General features: G+C 49.0%; 1 protein-coding gene across 1 annotated transcript in view; it reads left to right on the top strand.

The window, feature by feature from the left end:
- TOP1 (DNA topoisomerase I) overlaps nucleotides 1–22,191 on the top strand; it is a 690,967-nt gene that overhangs the window by 311,128 nt on the left and 357,648 nt on the right. The window contains exon 11 of the mRNA XM_069652271.1: nucleotides 11,965–12,087. Coding sequence (XP_069508372.1) covers nucleotides 11,965–12,087 — 123 coding nt within the window. The remainder of the gene's footprint in view (nucleotides 1–11,964; nucleotides 12,088–22,191) is intronic.

A 22,191-nucleotide genomic window follows, 5' to 3' on the forward strand; every position in this document is an offset into this window, starting at 1 on the left:
TGTGGTCCAAGGGCGTCACTACCAGTTCAAAGCCCTCCCCTTCGGACTACGGTCGGCACCCAGGGTATTCACCAAGTGCCTTGCACCGGTGGCGGCGCAGCTGCGTCGCGAGGGGATCCACGTCTACCCCTACCTGGACGACTGGCTCATCCGAGCCGAGACGAGGGAGCTCGCCGTGGATCACACGGCAAGGACCGTCCAACTTCTCACGGACCTGGGATTCTCTGTGAACTACGCCAAGTCCCACCTGGTACCCGCGCAAAACGCACTGTTTCTGGGAGCGAAGCTCGACAGTGTCCCTTCTGGCCTCCCCGTCGGAGGAAAGGACCAGGTCCATCCTGGGCAAGGTGCAGCGGATGTTGGTTTCCGACGCGGCCAAGGTGAGGTCCATCAAGTCCCTCCTCGGAATGATGTCTTCTTGCATCTACCTCATTCCCATGTGCAGGCTCCGGATGCGCCCGTTGCAGGAGTTCCTGGACGCGCGCTGGATCCAAACGACGGGCGGCTTCGAGGAGAGGATCACACTCGACGAGAGTTTCCGCCGAGCGGTCTGGTGGTGGGGCATCCGCGCGCATCTGACGGCGGGCATGGACTTCCAGACCACCAGGAGACGGTGACCACGGATGCCTCCCTGGAAGGGTGGGGAGCGCACACCGAAAATCTGCACGCGAGAGGCCTTTGGCTCCCGACGGAGAAGTCCCTCCATATCAACGTCCTGGAGCTCCGTGCAGTGTTCTGGGCCCTCAGGTCCTTCCTTCCGTCCCTCAAGGGCAAGGTGGTGAGGATCTTCACCGACAACACCACCACCATGTTTTACATCAGGAAACAGGGCGGAACCAGGTCCCCAGCACTGTCCAAGGAGGCGCAGGAACTGTGGCATTGGGCCGTCGCCCAAAGGATGTTTCTGGTGCCGTTTCATCTGGCAGGGATAAAAAACACCATCGCCGACTCACTCAGCAGGGAGCTGCGCTCGTGCCACGAGTGGGAACTACGGCAGGATCTAGTGGATCGCCTCTTCCGACGGTGGGGCACACCCCAGATCGACCTGTTCGCGACGGCGACGAACTCCAAGTGCCGGAGGTTCGCCAGCAGGTTTCCCCAGGCGAGGAGCATGGGCGATGCTTTCTCGTTCCCCTGGGAGGGCCTGTTCCTCTACGCGTTCCCTCCTTTGCCACTGCTAATCCGGCTCGTCAACCAGCTCAAGAGGTCACGGTGCAGGATGATCCTCGTCGCACCTGCGTGGCCGAGGCAGATATGGTTCCCGGACCTTCTGGACTTGTCAGCGTCCCCGCCAATCAAGCTGCCGGTGGACGCGGATCTACTCTCCAGGGAAGGAGGCGCCATCCTCCACCACGACCCGAAATCGCTGAACTTGCAGGCCTGGCTCCTGCAGCGCTAGAGTTTGGAGGATACGACATACCGGCCGACTGCAGAGAGGTTCTTGCAAAGGCCAGGGCGTCCTCGACTCTTAAATGCTACGGACACAAATGGAAGAGGTTCTCTGTCTGGTGCCACGCACAGAAGATTAACCCTCTACGGATTACGGCTCCCCAGGTACTGCCGTACCTGCTGACGCTGGCCAAAGCTGGACTGGCACACGCGTCCATCAAGATTCATCTTGCTGCGTTCTCCCGATACACCAGAACCACGGGCCGGACGTCCTTGTGGTCTCATCGTCTGGTGAAAGAGTTCATGAAGGGGCTGTTCAGATCGTTCCCGCCGGTGAAGGCTCCGGCCCCGGCGTGGGAGCTCAACGTGGTGCTGACCAAGCTCATGGGACCTCCGTTCGAGCCTCTGCACTCGGCCCCGTTGAAGTTTCTGTCGTGGAAAACAGCGTTTCTTGTGGCCATCACCTCCGCACGACGGGTGGGAGAGATCCAGGCCCTTTCCTGCAAGGCCCCGTACTTGACTTTTCACGACACGAGGGTAGTGCTCAGGACGCACCCCTCCTTCATGCCCAAGGTACCGTCGGACTTCCATCTCAACGAACCCTTGGTGTTGCCTGTGTTCTTCCCGTCGCCTTCGTCGCCGGCTGAGAGGACTTTGCACTCGCTGGATGTGGCTAGAGTGCCAAAGTTCTACGTGGACCGCACGAAGTGTTTTCGGAAGACGTCACAACTCTTTGAACTTTGGACCTGTCAATCAGGGGAAGGCTCTCTCGAAGGCTTCCTTTTCCAGATGGCTCTCCGGCTGTATCATGTACTGTCATCGGTTGGCAAACCGACCGCTGCCTGGCCGTCCGAGAGCCCATTCCACCAGAGCGATCGCAGCTACCACGGCGTTCCTTTCTGGTGTGCCCCTGCTGGACATATGCAGGGCTGCTACGTGGAGGTCGACGCACACCTTCACGAAATTCTACTGCGTCGATCGGGATTCCAGGGAGGAGTCCAGGGTCGGCCAAGCAGTGCTGCGCAACCTGTTTGCCTGAGGTGAGCCTGGTGAGGAGGTAAGGTGCTTTATGTTGAGTTTGATGTAATGCTTAATGTTGAGCCTTTGCCACCTCCCGTGGTTGTGCATGTGTGTACTGCTATGTATTCTTTATTCATGAGCATGTGAATCCATGCCAGACCCCATGCTGGAGAAGGAACAAGTTACTTACCTGTAACTGTTGTTCTCCAGCATGGGTCTGGCATGGATTCACATGCGAACCCTCCCGCCTACCCCTCTGCGGCTCTTCACTTGGTCATACTGCCACTTCACGTGCTTCCAAATCTGAAGATGGCTGCCAGAGGCGGTGCTTAGGTAGAGGGCAGTCATTGGCTGTGGTCAGTATGACGCAGAGACCAGTGATTGGTTATTACTACGAAAGACAGATCAGAAACGAAACTGATACTGGTTTTTTCTTTACCGAGGATTCCCAGCCTGACGACGGGGAATATTCATGAGCATGTGAATCCATGCCAGACCCATGCTGGAGAACAACAGTTACAGGTAAGTAACTTGTTCCTTCTTCCTGCAATGCTAGCGGCAACAGACTCCTCCGTCGGCGCCACAGGTCCTGGCGCAGCAGCCTCCTTCGGCCCCGCAGCAGACTCCTCAGTCTCCAGCGGCAGTCCCTGTACCCCAGCCTCCAGCGCCCACTACTACTACTACTCCTCCTCCACAGGATATGGATGAGAAGAATCCGGACATGCCATCCTCAGCCAGGGCCTTCCACAAACGTCTTGCTGGCCTGGCAGAGTATCTGGGCCTACCCCAACCTGAGGTCGAGCAGCCGGCAGAAGGCCTCACACGATGCCTATGTAGACAGATGTAGCCTCCCCGGCCAAGAAGGGTAGGCTCAAACCCCCCTCAGCCGGTCAATCGACGCCTGGACGCAAAGTATAGGCATATGGAGGGGGATAAATTTTTGCTTTCGGCCCATCCTCAACCACACTCCTCGGTGATAGCTGCGGCATAACTATACTCCCAACCTCAGTCGTCCTCGGCCGCCTCTGCTGTGCTGCTAGGCAAGGAGAAGATCTTGGAGGCGTATTGCAAGAAACTCTATTCCAACTCTTCCTTACATCTGCGTCAGGCCGATGCCATGTTGGCTGCTGCCAACCAAAGATTATGGTGGGAAATTGTGGACTTCCTTCCGGAACCCCTGTCAGGTTCTCACATTGTGTACCTCACATTGGCAAAATTCCTAGAAGAATAGAGTGTTGCAAATACTATTTCAGGAAAGTTGGAAGGGGAAGGTGGTTTTAATAGTAAATAGATTCTATTTAGAGAGTAGAACAATTCCTGTAATTAGTTGTTCTATTTCATTATTTATTTTTTCCCTTAACTAACTTTCATTTAGAAAGATGAAAATGCCCCAAGCCAAGCTGGTGGAACACTTTCCCAACAGTGATTGGTGTAGTTAATAAGAGGCAGCATTGTGATGTCATTTAGAATGTTTCCAATAACTCAACTGCCTTTCATTAAAGTTTTCACCAGGATAGGTCATGTTTTAGTTCTCTCCAGTGATTAAAGTTATAGTTCCCACTAAACTATAGTAGAGTACTATCTTTTAGTATAAATATATATATCAGGATTTAAGTAGTAGTTCCAGTTATTGTGAGGGAAGATCTACAGAAGCAAGAAGATTCCAAGAAGCTTTGGTTGGCTGAGTGGCAGATTTTTCAAGTGAAGACGAAGCTAAGTTTTCAGTGTTTCTTAAAAATTCAAAGAACTCTTAATTTTGTCATGAGAACTATATTTGGACATTTGGTTCAGTTTATTGTGTGTATATATATTTTTATTTTTTAAATTCTAGCTTAACTCTTTTTCTCGTGAAAATGTGAATAGTTCAATTAATGTGAGCGTTTTCGTTTTCGCTTGTTTTTTAGTTAACATATATATTGTAACAATACTAACCTTTTTCTTACGAGCGCGAGACTGTAATTATTGCGCACGTATTGTTTGTTTTTTAACCGCGCGCTTGTGAAAAGGACCCTATTGCGTCGCTCGAGCGTCGCAGCCATTTTGGAAGTGCGTCATGTGTCGCGGCCATTTTGGAAGTGCGTAGTACGTCGCGGCCATTTTGGGATTTTCTTTGTGCTTGCGTTGCGGCTATCTTTTGGATTGCTGAACCTTGTGAATCTTCGTTACGCTTCACACACGTGAATTGAAAACTTTACAGAATTTCTATGATTGAAAGAATTCGCCACTAATTAAATTCCTGAAGACTTCATGGTGAAATTAATCTTCTGCAAAACCCACACCAGGTATTTAATATTAAACATTTTCTATATGAGGAAATTGTTAACCGAAAAAGATAAGCTAGTAATTATGGGAATTATTTCCAGAACACTATAGTAAGCAAGGAATAAGAATTCAGTGAAGAAACGAAGTTAATAAGTTCTTCCTTGAAAATACGTTTAAAGTTTGGTCAAGAAAAGACAATTGCAGAAGTCTCCTGTTTATGAGAAAAAGACAGAAGAAAATAGCCTATTAGCTATATAGGCATAGGCTTCAGGTATGAGAACAGAGTTATAAATTGTTTAGAATAGAAATTGAGATTAGCATAATATTTAAAGAGATTGCCTTTTATTTTTCGGTTCTCTATTGCTTAATACCAGAGACATTCCTGTGAAGACAAACGGAAGTGCCAGAAGCAAGAGTTCCTGTGTTTGTTTATCCATTCCCCTTTCCCCTTGGGTTTGCCTGGCCAATAGTTTTACGTTATAGGATTGTTGAGCAGGCAGGCTTTGGGGGCTAGGTGGGCCAGCTTCACTCCTGCAGGATTCAACTCTTCAGTTCTCTGACAACCCCCGATGCCAAATTACGCTTTAAGGCTGGGCTAGCCGAGGCCAAGCTGGTGGCACATGACCTCATGGAATCCACTGTGGCCCATATTGACACCTGGCCGTGCCATCTGTATTGCCACGGAGATGAGGACAGCCTGGCTCCGGGCAACAAAATTCAACCCAGACGTCCAGGAACACATACCATTCGACTGGGGAGTGGAGGGGGTTGGTGGGGACCTCCTACGCTCCTCCAGACTAAGAGCTGGACAAAAAGAAACGGCGGCCAAGGCTTTATCCATCCTTAAAGACAACGCCTAAATCGTACACCCAATCTCCAGCGCTCAGATAGGGGTCGTACGTACAAGGGTTCCGTGGCTTCCAGGAATGTAGATCCAGACAGCAGGACCGCTCGTGGTCGCAGAACCGGCGCAAGCAACAAAAAGGGGGGGGGAATCCTCAGGGAAAGCAGGCATGGCAAGCCCCTTCAGGTCCACGTGTCTCCGGGGGGAGCAGGCTTGCTCTCCATGTACATTTGTTGCACCAGAATGTCGCGGACTCCTGGATCCTCTCCGTAGTATCCACGGGATACCGCCTCCCTATCACAGCCTCTTCCCCAACTCCCCCCTCCCCCCCTCCCCTCACAGGTTGGGACAGCAACTCTTTTGGCAGAGATCCGGTCGCTCGTAGAGAGCCAGGCCGTGGAGGAAGTCCCAGCCTCTCAGCAAGGCTTTTGCTGCTGGTCCAGGATTTACGCCATTCAGGAGAACCAGGCGGGCCTGAGAGTTGTACTGGACCTTTCCACCCTCCATCTAAAAATTCAAGACAGTTACGCCAGCTTTTATAGCGAGACATTGGACAAGGGAGACGGGATGTGCTCCCTGTATCTAAAGGACGTGTACCTACATGTCCCGATTTGGCAGCCCCATCGTTCTTTCCTACGGTTCAGGATCATGGGCTACCATTTTCAATACAAGGTACTTCCTTTTGGCCTCAACTCAGCCCCCAGGGTCTCTACCAGGCTCATGAATGCAGTGGCTGACCCTCCACAGAGCGCAGGGCCACCACATCTTCGCATACCTCGACGACTGGCTCGTCAGGGCTACATCTCCGGAAGCGGTTCACCACTCTTCCCATTCCCTTATGAACACACTGATGGGCTTCTCGCTCAATCTCAAGTCACAGCTGCAGCCTACGCAGACTGACATTTTTGGGCCTCATCTGGGACACGTGCTCCAAAAAGGTATTTCCGTCGGAGGACTAAATCTCGGCCATCAAAGGGGCCACCGCCCACTTTCTAAGCAGAGAAGTGATCGCGGCATGGTGGTACCAACACCTCCTGGGTCTACTGGCAGTGGTCCTATTTGCCATCCCGCACACGAGACTAAGGATGAGGAAGATTCAGCTGCACTTCGCGGCCTCATGGAACCATGAGCGGGGATATCAATCCGAGATCAATGTTCCGCCATCTCTCCACTCGGACCTAACATGGTGGTCCTGGGACTGCAACCTGCGGACGGGCAAGCCCTTCCAGCCGCCATCACCACAGATTCCTCGCTCGAGGGCTGGGGAGCCACCCTGGACGATCTCTCAGTCCACGGCACCTGGACTAGACGGGAGCAGGAATACCACATCAATTGGCTAGAGCTGAACGCCATGTGGCTGGTGCTCAGGGCATTCCTACCACTTAGGGGCAAGGTTGTCCTCATCCAGACGGACAACTCGACCAGCATGTACTGCAAAAAGCAGGGAGACATCAGATCCCCTCTGTGCAGACTGGCAATCCACATGGAGTGGGCCCTGGTAAACATCTACCTCACGGCAGTCCACCTCCCAGGGGAGTCCAACCTGGAAGCGGACAGGCTCAGCAGGCTGGGAGCGTTACGAGTGGCAGCTAAACAACCTCATTATTCAGGAGATCTTCAACAGGTGGGGTCATCACCAGGTGGATATCCTTGACACCTGGCACAACAAATGCCCTCAGTTCACCTCCTGGCTGGGACAGGACCCCGGCTCCAAGGGCGATGCATTTCGCCTCCAGTGGAATGGCATGAAGACCTACGCCTTTCTGCCCACGCCGCCGATTCATAGTAATTTGCAAAATCAAGGAGTCTCTCCAACTCCACATCATTCTAATAGCTCCCTGGTGGCAGGCCAGGCCATGGTTTTCGGAGCTGCTCAGCCTCTCGGATATGCCCCCGATTCACCTCCCGACGGGCCCAGCACATCATCTGGCACAAGAGGGGTGGGGGAGGGGCAGAGTCCTCCACCCTGCGCCACAGAAACTAGCCCTCACAGCGTGGTCCCTGAGCAAGTAACGCTGCAGCACCTCAGCCTCTCACAGGCTAATCTGTAGATCATACAGGGTAATCGGAGCAAGGCTACCAGTGCCCAGTACAAAAGCAAATGGACCAGATTCTGCCACTGGGCAGACTCCAAAGAAATTGATTCCCTGCGTGCACTTTGGACGACATGCTCTCCTTCTAGGGGGACCTTGCCCACTCTGGCGTGCAGGTTAGACACCTGCCATACTTGCCGCTCAGCCATCAGAGCTTACATGATCTCTGAGGAGGGCATCTTCTCCTCCAATCCTATCGTCAAACATCTGACGTTACTCGCAAGGGTCTACCCGCCCGTCAAGAGACTGCACCTGGTGTGGGACCTTAACATAGTCTTGGGGCCCCCTGACACACAAACTGTTTGAGCCAATGGCGTCCATGGACATCAGGCTGGTCTCCATCAAGACAGCCTTACTAGTCGGTCTACCTTGACGTGTAGAGTCGGCGAAATCCAGGCGCTGGTCACCTCGGAACCATATACTACCTTTCACAAGGAAAAAGTAGTCCTGCGGACACACCCAGCATTTCTGGCCAAGGTGTCATCTGCTTTCCACTTGAACGAGGAAATCGTCCTTCCTACATTTTTCGTACGATGCACAGAGTGCGCTGCACTGCCTGGATGTCAGGCGTGCCCTGAAGTTCTACTTGGACAGGACCAAGGCCTTCCGAAAATCGACGCCCTCTTTAACTTTCAGAGGCTCAAGACCAGGCTGGATGGTCTCGGCCATCAAAGAAGCGTATGGGGGCCAGCACAAGCCACTCTCGGCCAACATGAATGCCCACGCTGTCGGGGCCAAGGCAACGGCCATCACATTCCAGCGCATGTCCCTTGGCAAGTGATAAGCAGGGCGGCCTCTTGGGCCTCTCCCTCAGCTTTCTGCAAGCATTACTCTTTGGATGCTGGCTCTAGATTTGATGCAGCTTTCGGACATGCAGTTCTCGAACATATTTGCTTAAGGAGGCGCTCCTCTCCACCCTAGGGCTACAATCCATTGTAATCGCCCATGCAGTATGGAGGAAAGGGGACTATGGACTAAGAGTAAGCTAGTCACTACGGTGAGTAGTTTTATAATTTCCATGCCATGATCTCCGGGGCCTCTGAACTATTCCAGCTGGTCCCTGAGGAGAACAGAGGGTTTCTGTTAGGTAAAGTTTGCATGCAGTAACCTTTGGGACCACTACACACAACTATGGCTACAGGTGTAAGCAAAACTAACCTTTGGTTTTGGTATAAGTCTGTACCACAGTTTTTGGTAGTGAACTGAGCAGCCAGGATTATCTCAAGAGGGAATGTGACTTGTAATGAGGTTAGAGGTCTACAATCACAAGTATTCAAATGGACTCTTGTACTCAAGGTATTTTGGTAAAACACTTATTAATTTGTCAGTTAGAAAACATCCACTAAATGGAGGCAACCAATATCATACACATATACTACAATACTTGACACTATCCGGTTCTGAGGCATTGTAACTACTTTGAAGGAGGAGCAAAATGGCATTTAGAACATTTGAAGTAGGAGCAAAAAGGCATAAGTTAATAAAACGAATAGTAAAGTTACTCTTAAACAGTGCAAATAGTTTGCGTTCACCAGAGGAGTGTTCCAATGCAATTGGGTAGGCCAAAGTCAATGGGCTAGAGTCTTGTATAAGTAAAAATGGTTCTGGTAGTTAAACAGAAAAGTCTTTGCCACGGTTCTCAGAAGTAGTTCATAGAAGAAAGTTTCATATGTGGGGTCACAAGTTGACTAGGCCTGCAAGTTGCTAAAGTTTCACGCACTTTTGCGGTGAGAGGTAAGTTCTCTCGGTCAGGTTTTCACAGTACCTTATTTTGAAGAAAAAGATGCAGCTGAGGACTTCCTGCAGATCTCGCTGTTCCTGAGCCTCAGTCGTGGGGACAAGAGGGAGGACATTGGGGGACTCCTGCACTGCACGGGGACTGGTCACAAAACTGGCAAATCTTCGATTCCGGTAGCTGTCTTCAAGCGCACAAACTGGTGTGCTTCTCCCTGGCTATTCAGTTTCCTGCAGCACTCTGAGGAAAATACAACCAGCTCCGACAATGATATCCAGGTGGCTTATGAGTTGATTGGTCCCACCAACTTAAAGGAAGTCGTCTTCCTTGAAGAGCTTCTCTGTCAAGATGAACTTGGCGATTCGGACTTGCAGCAGGGCTTCACCGGGCAAACCATCGGCCCAAGAGTTGCAGCAGCTGTCCTCTTCCAGCTCGTCTTTGGTTCTTTCGTTCAAGTGGTCGACTCTGCCTTCTAATCCAAGAGACTCGCCTTTTATCTAGTTTCCTCCCATTCATTCCAGCCTAGCTGCCACTCACCCAGCAGGGTGGCTGTCCTTGCCGGACATTCAGCCAGCCAATCACGCCAGAATGCATTTGGGTCTCCTAGGAGACTAAGCGCAGGATGTTTCGGGCACCTCCCTCACTTCCTGCCCACCCCAGACACTCGGGCGCCAGAGGCGGTCTTCAGTCCTGAAGCCCAAAAAACCAAACCAACCTGGTTTGGCGCGCACAGCAAAACTCTAGAAGGACCTTTGCACAAAGAAATGGCCAAAAAACACTGGGACCTGTTTAAACAAAGGAGGCTCAGATGCCATCTTTAAAAACATGGCTCCCGCGATTTAGCGCTACCAGTGTTCGCAGTCGGGAAAAATCATGGTAGTTAGTTGTAAAACCTCTGCCACCAGCCATTTTGAGAGGAAAGGGTAGCATTTGACTGCTACATGAGTATCTGGACACGGGATACTAAGTAACTCCTCCTACACTCTATTGTAAGATATGGTGTGCTCGGTCTAGGAATTTAAAAAGACTAGTAAAGTCAATTGCAGTTTATCCCAGAGAAGGTATTTAAACCTTGGGAAAGCCTGAAAGGCTGCCCTGTGCCACTTCACTGAGGGTGCTGTGACACGCATGAAAAGATGCCTATGAAGTTGTCTAAAACGCCATAACCAAAGAAAACAAGAGTAAAACAAATTTCAAAACGAATGCGTGGGAGAAAGGGTCAGACTCTCTCCAGGTAAAAAAAAAAAAAAATCAAGTCCTCAAATCCAGCAAAGTTGCTGGGGGTGTCTAAGGTGAAGGGAATTGGCACATTTTTGCAAAATTCTCCCTTGTCTGTGGACATAGGCCGCCGACATGGCCACGCGGCCATGCATTTTAGAATGCAGCAATGTCTGCAACTCTAGTATGGCAGGTCGCATTGCCGTCCACACTGAAACCCCTGACATACCTCAACACCTCTGCCATTAGTATACAGTGACAACCTAGGAAAAACTTTGGTCTAGCTGGGCACACATCGAATCTCCAGCACTAGCACTCAATCCTAAATTACCAACAGCACCTGCCCACATTCCTGACCTCCGGGATGCTAACTCGAGCTTAGCCAGCCCACCTAAGTTCTAACCTGGCAAAAATGCACGCAAGCATCTTATAAATTAACTCTTCTAATCTCCCACACATAGACTACGGTCCCTGAGGGCGTTCCAACCACTGAGGTTATACAAATGGGGAAGGGTGCTAGTTAAATGACAAATACAATACAAATGGTTAAGGACTTGTCCAATCATGGACAGGTGCTTACCCACATGTGTCCATCAACAGACTCCCCCCCCCCCCCCCCCCAACCCCTCGCCCCTTCTTAAAGGGCAGTAGTCCCAAGCCCATTTCCAAACAGTTCAGTAAAAGCACTGGCCTGGTGGTTCAGAGTAGGACCTTTTCAGTTCTTGCCCTTGTTGGAGTTTCCAATCGGACAGGTAGATGGCCAAAAAGCTAGATAGCCAAAGCACAAGCCGTAAACCACATTGGATATCCATTTCAAGTATATGGTATTGAAAACTGCATTATGGTGTTAAGTGTTTGCAAATCTGGTTCTCTGACACCACCCAGTCCCAGGCACATCATAAAGGCATATACATGTTGCCAGACAAAAGAAGGGGAGGGCAGGTGGGGGAGAGCTATAAAATATCCCTGCAACACTCCACTTAAAGGGGGTAGCGGAATGGTTTGTTCCCCTTTTTTCAGAAGAATCTTAACTGGGTAAAGTCAGCATTGATAGCCTTGGGAACTAAGTTGGTGAGGGAAAGCTAAAGGGGCTTTATTGATGAGCCTGGATTCCAGTGCATAGACCTGCTGGGCTGCCTAATCAATGGCAGGAAAGATGTAAAGAGTCCCTGAAAATGAGCATATATGGCTCATGGCTACACACATTTTAATGTTGGCTTAAGGGTGACAAATTTAAATTGGCACCAAGCATAGTGTGTATTATGTACTTGGTGATTAAACATGGCATCCTTTAACACATTGGTCAAATATAAAGATGAGTGAATTATGTTCTGAAAATGCTGGTTAGGCACCCAAAATGTGTACTTTTTTTTTAAAGCTGAGATTTCTTTGTCCCATTGTAGGAAATGTCTGCAGAAGAGAGGGAAATCATCACCAACCTCAGCAAATGTAACTTTAACGAAATGGGGGCGTACTTCAAGGTCCAGTCCGAAGCCCGGAAGCAAATGACCAAGGAGGAGAAACTGGTATGTATCAAATTCTAAAATAAGACTGACATGTACTATTGTGAATATTTGGATGGCTATCTGGACGAAGACGTTTTTGTGTAGTCCTCATTTTTTGGATTCTAAATTGTACCTCTAGAATAGATTCTTTCATACAGGGGTATTCAATTTTGCTTTACTATTTTTTGTTTTTGAACAAGTACTTTTACAGTTTTCTATGGCAACTATTTAACAATTCAGATGTTTCAGAAATAAAAACAAAGGTTTTCTTGAATCCAATGTGGTGAAGAAATTCTGCCTTGATAAAGGGTTTTGGGTGTAATATGTAACCAGGCAACATAATTTATTTGCCAAATTGTAAGAGCATAGAAAGTTATTTGTTTGTAGTAACAAAAGGTGTACAGATTATGGAAGAGTTTTAGTTGGCATTGGGTTTATACTTAATTTGCAGACTTTCCTCCGCAGTATCTAGTCTTGCTTCCTGTTAAGAATTTGTGCAGTCCATCTGGTGTGGGACTACACAGGACTTATTTTTTGGTATTAGGTAACCCACCTTTTAATATAGGCCCGTTCTACACAAGTTGGTAGTGTGACGGAGCAGCCAGGCTTATCTTGAGAGGGGTAATCGGAGATGTGCTATGAAACCATACAAGTAACCAATTTTGGTTATATAATACATTATTTATACACAGATATTTCGAGCATTCTTTAAAAAGCTGTAATTACCTGTAATATTAATCCCAAATTGGGATTCAAAAAGAACAATGAAGCAGGTGAGTAATTCATTCATATGTTACACATGCGCCAGCACCCGACGGTGACGTCATTTGAGGTCAGTATAGCATTTGTATAGTTTCACCTTTGCAATCTTGAGTTCAAGGAGGAAAGGTTAGGGTTTGATGAGAACAAATGAGTGATGGGAACAATTAGATTCTCCCAAAGGGATGCAGGCAGACTATTATCCCAGCAAAACCTGTAAGGGAACAAGCACTGCCAAAGCCAAAGGGTTCAGAAGGAGGCCTTTAGGGAACCAGGACAGCTAAAGTCAATGGACAAAGTCAAAGTTCTAATGCCCTTAGAAAAATGTTCTTAAATGGTCAGTGTTCAAAAGAGAAATCATAGCAACTCAAGAGTTAACTTTAGAAAGCACAAGCTGTAAGTCCAATGCAGGTAAGTTTTGATCAACTTAGTATAGGGTTAAATCGCACTCCCAAAGATGGGAAGCACCCCAAATGGCTAAAGGATAAAATACCCCAACCCCCACAGTAACTTGAAAATGAAGTGTTCCAGCTGGTTGCCTTCACGATGCAATGCAGTAGACCCTTGTTCCTGGTCCTTAGTCGTGGTGATGAAAGGGAGGACGTCTGGCGGGCTCCTGCAGCAGCACTCGAGAGAGGGACTCGGCAGCAATGGACTTCTGTCGATTCAGCGACTTTGTGGTTTTGGCACCTATTTCTCAGTGCCAATGAAGAACAAAACTATGGTTAGGATTTCCTTGATCCCTCGTTCCTGGACTCTTGCGAGAGGTCTTTGGATGCAGACTTCATGCTTCTGTAGGGTCCTCTGGATGCCCACGAAGATCTGGCCCAATCCGTACTTCGCAAGACGAGGCAAATTTCCAGTGCAATGCTGACACCCAACTCATTTTCAGGTTTCCCTCAGCCACCTCCTCTCCTTCCCTCATCTGACTGCCTAATCGCCATTCAAAATTGGTGTGCCGCAAATTGTTTAAACGCCAACCAGACTCAGATCCTGCTCATTGTACACCCCCTCCATCCTTTCCCCTACCGGCGAAGCTAAGAAACTTGTGGTCCTCTTTGACCCACACTTTCCTTCTCTGCACACATCTCTGATGTCTCCAAAGTCTCACTTCTTACAGCATCTCCTTAAGGGCACTCTTCCTTTCCTCTCCTTCCCACAGAAGCTCTTTGTCTCCCAAGCTCTGATTCTCTCTAGGTTGGACTACTGTAACAGCCTCTTTCTAAATCTACCTTCCTCCACTCTCCGCCCTTTACAACTAATCCAGAACAGGACTGTGAGACTTGTCCTGGGCCTCAAGCCCTGGGATCGTATCTCTCCAGCTCTGAAATCCCTTCATTGGCTCCCTGTGGTTGCAAGGATTATATTTAAAACCCCTTGCATTGTCCACAAGGCTTTCTGGGGCCTGGGTCCTAATTACATTCAACTATCCCTCCGTAAATACCTCCCCTCTAGAAGCCCTTTGTTCCTCAAACTCCCTCAGGGTCAGCTGTTTTTTAAAGAAACGTGCTGGTGGTAGATCCTTATCTTCTGCGGGGGCCTCCCTCTGGAACTGCCTACCTGCCACCCTGAAACTTGAGAACCATCTACGGTGCCTGAATTTCCTCAAGACCTTCCTCTTCGCCTCTGCCTTTGCCCCTGTTCTCCCCTGCTGATCTGCTTTCTCTCCAATGCTGCACCTGGCCACCTTCTGCCCTTCATGCCCAGGTACATGCTCACCCGGCCACCCTCCTGCACTGCCTCCTGGCCACCCCTCGAACTGGGGCCTGTATTTGTACCCATACAGGCCCCCACTTTTTTTTCTGCACTTATCAGATACTTCCTATCTGACCTTGCACTTGGCCACTCACAGGCTGCACTTCCACTTTTTTGTATCACCATATTTATTTACTTATTATTTATCTTGTCCTCTTATGCTCTGCACTTCCCAATTTCTACCCCCTGCCATGCATGCATTCCCCCCTTTCCCTCTCCATGCACTTGCACGTTCTCAATGTCACTGGGCCTAGTAAGATTGTTTTTCTCCCTGTTACCCGCCCTTTGCCTCGTCTCACTCAAACACCTGTGTACGAGCACAATATAAATTATCATATCGTATCACTCGCAGATGGTCGAGGTACCCCGGGTATTGAGTTTCTGCAGCCTTGGAAAAGTCATAGCAAGTCCAGGGTTGCGCCAAAATAGTTTGTCACAACGCTAGTTGGTCCCACCAGCCTAAGGGAGGAAATAGTCCTTTACAGGTATTCCCTGTCGATTCGAAAACGGGGTCAGCACAGCTGCAGGACTTCACCGGGCACTTCCCGGACCAGGAGGGTGCTGCTGGCGTCTTCTGGGAGCAGTTACAATACATGACAAAGAGCAATCCGTTACATTTTGTATGGATATATCACAACACATCTACCTGTAACGGCGCATTGATGCCTCCGGGCTGTTTGCGTGCTAAACAAATGAAATACAATATTTTAAATGTTGGATAATAGCTCTTATTGCATGAATTAAAAGATGTACCTGTTCCTGCTTGTCCACTAACATACAACAATACAGGTTTGTATTGCACATAAGAACATTCATGCTTGTCATGCTGTAAACCATGTAAGAACCTATCTTTGATTAATGTGCTACTAATGTGAAATGTCAATTTGTAGTTTGTACCTCCCTGTGTAACCAAGTTCCCTGCAAGTAACAGCGCCATGATGCCCATGGGCTATTTATGCGCTTTACAAATGTAAGTAAATAAACTTTGCTTCAGATGTTGTCCTCCAGTGGTCAACTCTGCTTAGTCGCATAAAAAGTGAGGTTTTTGGAAGTTACCTACATTCACAGCTGAAGGCTGTCAATCACACAGCAGGGTGGCTGTCCTCCAGGACAGCGGCCAATTGGAACTGGTTTCGCACACGCACCTAGAGACCAAGGACAGGGACGTTTTGGGACCCTCCCTCACGACCCTCCCTCACTTCCTGCCTTTCCAGACACACCAGAGCCTGGGCAGGCTTCAGGGCTGAAGCCCGCCAAAGGCAAACTACACAAAGGACTCAAACCTGATGAAACTAACAAGAAATGCAAAGAAGACAGTTGCCATCTGGGGAAAATGGTCACCCTTGGGTGCAGCACTGCAGCTGAGATATCAGCCTGCAGATGCATGTCACTAGGTAGTAAAAAAAGAAACCACTGCCACCAGCCATTCATGTGAGTTAGTGTAACAAAATGTTACATGAGGAATGGGTTAAAGGAATTACTAGAATTCCCAGCACTCCACACAGGGTGGTGTGTGCTGGACCCATAATGTAAAGGTAGGACGGGGTTATTTTACTATTCTTGGGAACAGTAGTTCACACAAGAAAATGTAGTTGACATGAACAGGACGTCAAAGGGACTTCTCAGTGGCACTGCACAAAAGGTGCTGTGTGTCACAATGCAAAAGCAGATGCTTATTTTTTATATTGTCTGTTTTGATTTCCAACTACTATAGAAAAATCTTTCACAATTAAAGTTTCATACAAAATTCTAAGGAGTACAAATCTAGCAATAATGGTTTTACAAGAGGGGGCGGGGGGAGAAAGAAAGAGGTTCCATAAGGTAAGTGTTGCACTCCCTTTCTTACACTTATCATCTGTATTATATGCAGGTCTTCAAAACCTACCATACAGAATTGGCAAGAACAGTAGGACAAACTCATATCAACAATCTCAGTCAGTATCATTTTGTTCTTTTCATCCCCCACTCTACCGAAGTTCTAAAATTTTAGGAAGCAGATCACATAAGGATAAGATACGTCTGTCATCTTCCGCGTTCCCCCCCACCCCCCCAAAATCAGGGTGCCCTGTTCCATGTCTAAAGATCTTTCGGTCTTCCTTTAGGGCTGTACAGCCCAGAACCAAATGCTTAATTGTTTCTTTTTGTGCAACCATACCACATAATCTACAGCTAAAGTCAGTTGTAGGGCCATACCAACTTCCAACCCTCGAGTGTCAGAAATTGATTCATCTCGGGATTTGTTCCCTCCCATTTACAATTCTTGCATACTCCTTATAAAGGTTTGATTTGAACACATCTTTTGCCCCAATCGTAATCAAACCGCTTGCTCTTAACTTTTGCCTGATTTACAGTGTACTCTTCCACAGTTGACCCTATTTCGAGAAGTCCTTTATTAATTTCTACCTTCATTCTGGTGATAGTCTCCAGAGGTTCTCGGGAAGATGGCTCAGCAGCACCGCGCTTGCCTTGGAAGCAAGATGACACGGAGCATCACAGGTTCGATCGCAGGGTCCGCGCTTACAAACCTCTGGGTATTGAGCATGTTATAAATAACCTATTGTTGGGGAGAATTCTCATAAATGTGCTAATTCCCTTCACCTTGGAGACCTCCAGCAACTTTGCTGGATTTGGAGGACTTTATTTTTTTACCTGGAGAGTGAGAGCCTTTTTCCCACTCTTTCATGCATTTTGATGCGTTTTACCTCTGTTTTCTTTGATTATGTAGTCTAACCAACTCCATAGGCATCATCTTTTCATGTGTCACACAGCACCCTCAGTGCAGGAGCACAGGGAAGCCTTTCAGGCTTTCCCCTAGGTTTAAATACCTTCTCTGGGATAAACTGTTTCCCAGAGTAAGTAAAGTGACATTTCCTAGTAGTTTCTAGACCCACCACACCCTATTTTAATAGAGTGCTGGAGGGGTTACTTAGTATCCCCTGCGTCTAGACACTCATGTAACAGTCAATGTTAGCCTTTCGTCTCAGAATGGCTGGTGGCAGTGGTTTTACAACAAACATTATTTTTCCCGACCGCAAACTATTAGTAGCTCCGGTAGCATTAAATTGTTGGAGCCATGTTTTTCAAGATGGCGCCCAGCCATTGTTGCTAAAAACAGGCCCCGGTCTTCTTTTTTCGCCATTTTTGTGGAAAGGTCCTTCTAGAGTGTCTCTGCGCGCCAAACCTAGTTTGGTCTTTGTTCATTCGCCTTTGTGGGGCTTCAGGAGTGAAGATCGCCTCTTGCTCCAGTGTGTCAGGGGCAGGCTGAAAGTGTGGGAGGTGCCTGAAGCTCCCTGTGCTTCGTCTCCTAGGAGACCCAAATGCACTCTGTGATTGGCTAGCTGACTGTCCGGCAAGGACAGCCACTCTGCTGGGTGAGTGGCAGCTAGGCTGTAATGAATGGGAGAGAACTGAATAAAAGGAGTCTCTTGGCTTGGAAGGCAGTCGACCACTGGAACGAAGGAACCGAAGAAGAGCTTGAAGAGGACGGTTGCCTCAACTCCTGAACCATTGGTTTGCCCGGTGAAGCCCTGCTGCAGGTCCGAATCGCCAAGTTCACCTCGACCGAGAAGCCCTGCAAGGATGACTTCTCCCGTTTGAGTTGGTAGGACCAATCAACTCCCAAGTAAGCCACCAGGACACCAATCTCGGAGATGGTTGCATTTCCTCAGTGCTGCAGGAAACCGTATAGCCAGGGAGAGGGACACCAGATTGTGTGTGTTACTTGTAAACTGGCCTAAAGCGTTCGGAAGACCCTCCGGACTCCCACGATGTCGGACCGACCAAGCCTGACCCTCCTCGGCTGAGTGCATGACATCAGAAGCAAGTACAGTCCACCTTGACAGCCCCGAACAGCGTTATCAGTGCAGTAGCTGAAACGTGAAACAGACACTGAAATTTGCCAGTTGCGAGATTTGACCAGTCCCAGCGCAGTCCCGTGACAACGTCCCTCTTGTCCCCATGGCTGAGGCCCAGGAACAGTGAGATCTGCAGGAACAGAAGTAATCGGCTGCATCTTTTTCTTCATTGTAAGGTACTGTAAAACAAGACGGAGAGAACTTGCCTCACTGCGAAAGTGCTTGAAACTTTTGCAACTCACGGGCCTAATCAGCTTGTGACGCAACACATTAATCTTTTTACAAACTACTCCCAAGAACTTGTGCAGAGACTTTTCTGTTTAATTACCAGAACTGCTTTATCCTATCCAAGACTTTAGCCCATTGACTTTGGCCTAGCCTATTGAATTAACTCTTCAGGTGAACTCAAAATATCTACAATGTCCAAGTATAATTGTAACCTTTCATGTTATAATAACCTTTGCCTCTTACTCCTCTTGAAGTATTCTGAAACAGCATTGAAATATATTATATAATTGCATCCTTCTAATTAATGTTTTATAACTGACATTAATTTATTTATCTAAGTATTTATCAAAGAAACCTTGAGTGTAAGTTTATTTGAACACCTGTGATTTTAGACCTCTGTGTAACATCATTACTGCTCACATTTCCCCTCTTGAGAAGCCTGGCTGCTCAGCACGCTACCGAAACTGTGTAATAGACTTATAACAAAGGTTTGTTTACACCTGTAGTCCTAGTTGTGTGTGTGTATAGTTGCCAGAGGGTACTTTATACAAATGTTGCTTAATACCCATCATAACTATCATAACATAGTCTGCACTGGCCCCATTTTCCATACAGTGAGTGGGCTGGTGGATTTAGTAGCTTTGCATAGGACATCAGTTGCTGCCATGCAGTCCTTGAAGCGAGTGAAACAAAACCAAACTCATGGCGTATAATTGGGTTTGGTATTGTTTTTGCTAACCTTAGTTTCTTTGCAAAGCTTCTCTTGAACGGGTTTAAATTCTGTCCCAAGTCATTAAGGTTTATGTCCAAATCATACAATATCATTGGTTCCACCTGCATCTGGTAGAACCGAATGAGTGGTATCAATGAAAAACTACAAAGTTGTGCATATACCCGCCTCATCTTTGTGTGAGGGCCGTACCTAGAATTGAGATAATTCACCCCTCCTAATTTAGATAGTTTAAAACCTCGTATCACAGATAAGTCAAGGTTGAAACCTTCTCCAGAGGCTCATCGCCTTCACCCCAAATCATCTTTTTCAGTCTTTTTTTTTTTTTGTTTTTGTTGAGAAGATCTGTACTCTACATTTTGCCCCATTTACCTTAAGCTTATTTTCAGCTGGTAAACTCCATAATGAGATACTTATGGAGTTTACCAGACTCCATGAAACAGTCAGGAAGACAGTTGGAGTCAGAATAAACACATGAGTGAGAAAAAGGTCCCACTCAGTCAGGAGTAACAATTTAAAAAGCCCAGAGTCCAGCTAAAGAGCCTGGGGGGGGGGGGGGGTCTCTAAGGTTAAAGGGGAATTGGCACAGAAATGAAAATTCTCCCCAAAACTGCCACTCACCCTTCCAGCATTTTACATTTTTCTCAAGGTATGATAAAATCCAGGGCCAATTAACATATTAACAAGGGTGATGGATAGACAGGTTTGAGTAGTCCCAGACATAATAGTGGGTATGTTGGGATGCAATTCCTAATCTGTGACCCAGTGAGTCCCCTGCAATTGTGCCTTTTCTTTCCCAGTCTGTCAATCTTGGGCTTCACCAGCGATCTAACTGCTTCTGTCTCAGTCATTCCTCAACACCTGCAGGCGTTGGTAATCCAAGGGTAACATGTAATTCTCCAGCATGGATTCACATGCTCATGAATATTCCCCGTCAGGCTGGGAATCCTCGGTAAAGAAAAAAATCAGTATCAGTTTTGTTTCTGATCGGTCTTTCGTAGTAGTAACCAATCACTGATCTCTACGTCATACTGACAACAGCCAATGACTGCCCTCTACCTAAGCCCCGCCTCTGGCAGCCATCTTCAGATTTTTACCGCACGTTCATGTGTTGGGATCCTCGTGCTATTGCTCTCGAGCGTTAGTGCTATTTTTTCACGTTTTTTCTGAAAAAACTTCTATTTTTCGGTCAAAAGAGCCTCAAGCTCCACCGTTCTTCATCCGATCAACGGGGACCCGTGTCGGATTCGTCTACGCCCCTCAAGGGTGAAGATTTCGTCGAGCCACGCTTTTGGAGGACTCCAGAAGTTTCTCAGGCCCATCTCGGACATGGCCCAGGAGAAGGGAAGCTCGACGCCCGGAAAGCTGTTCAGGGTCTGCCCTGGATGCCAGCTTCAGAATGTCTTTAAGGAGGACGTACACTCCCTTTGTCTTTACTGCCTACATGAGGACAAGACGCACGTGGAGAAGGACTGTGCGTTTTGCGGCAATATGTCGGAGCGGACCATGAAGGACCGCCATCAACGTCTCGCCAACTGGCTGGAAGGGAAAAGCCCGTCAGGCGAGAAGAAGTCCGAGCGGTCTTCTAAGACCTTTGAGGACGCCCGGCGACGGGGGTCCAACACAAGGCCAAGCACTGCGAGTCCGCTGGCACCGGGAGCGCCGAACGGTCGGGCTCTACGGGCGCCAGGCAGGGCGCATCCTCCCCGGCGCCATCAACCACGAGCCAACGCTCTGGTTCGGGTAAGAGGAAGGCCGAGCACCCGGCGAAGCTCCTGGAGAGACCCCGGTCGAGCTCGAAGGCCCCATCGGAGGGGTAGTGAGGCAGTGACCCTCCCCCCAAGGAGAAGGCGGTGAGCGCACCTAAGGTGGTGAAAGCCTTAATCCATCCGACCAAGGCCTCTATCGAGACAGTCGCGGCGGCCCTGGCTCAGCCTGTGGAGGCTACACCAGTGGTGGCGACCTCGGGGCTCAGTCTCCCTGCCACCGCGGAGGGAGTCCTTTTATGCCCATCGACAGGACCCCCGTAAAACCTCCGACGGAGAAGAAAAAGGGGGGGGCAGGAGGTCGTCGTGGATTCGGCCTCAACCTCTGAGGAATAGCTGATCGAAGTCTTAAGCCACGGCGTTGGCATGGAAGAAGACCAGCCCGTTGGGAGGGACCCCGACATAGGAGACGACGATAACGTCGAGGGTGTCGAGGGGGCCCCTGACCGCCCGTCGGACTCCCCTCAACCAGTGCCGCAAGACAACTCGGCGGCCATTTTGTTGGCTATACAGTCCTTATGCTCGGAGATAAGGACGAGACTGCCGTTAGCACCAGCGGAGGAACCGCTCCCGACGGGGGACCTGGAGCCAGCCCCTCCTGGGAGCCCTCCCCCTAAGAGAAGGATTCATCCTCCACCTCCTTTTCAGCCATCGCGCCCTGTTCAGCCCTCCTCCCCGTCCACGACTCGTGGGGATGATACGGGGACTGACACGGCCGCGACGGGTACGGACGACGAGGTTTACGACGAGGATCTGCCGTCGTCACCTCCCACCCGGGCTTCCCCGCCCGACGGGATTGGATCGTTTCACTCCATGATCGCCAGGGCATCCGAGCTTTTCCAGCTCTGCCCGGAAGAGAAGAAGGAAGGTTTCCTTTATCAACGGCGCGAGGCCAAGAGGAAGACGGTCCTCTCTGTACCTCTACTGGACGATATTTGGGATGAGGGCCTCGCCCTCCTCAAGAACCCATCCACGACGCCGGCTAGAAGGGATCGGTACGAGAAGAAGTACCAGGTCCCGGACGCGGCCCCCT

Source organism: Ambystoma mexicanum, chromosome 3p (genome assembly GCF_040938575.1).
Source record: "Ambystoma mexicanum isolate Mex_15411 chromosome 3p, UKY_AmexF1_1, whole genome shotgun sequence".
NCBI lineage: Eukaryota > Metazoa > Chordata > Amphibia > Caudata > Ambystomatidae > Ambystoma > Ambystoma mexicanum.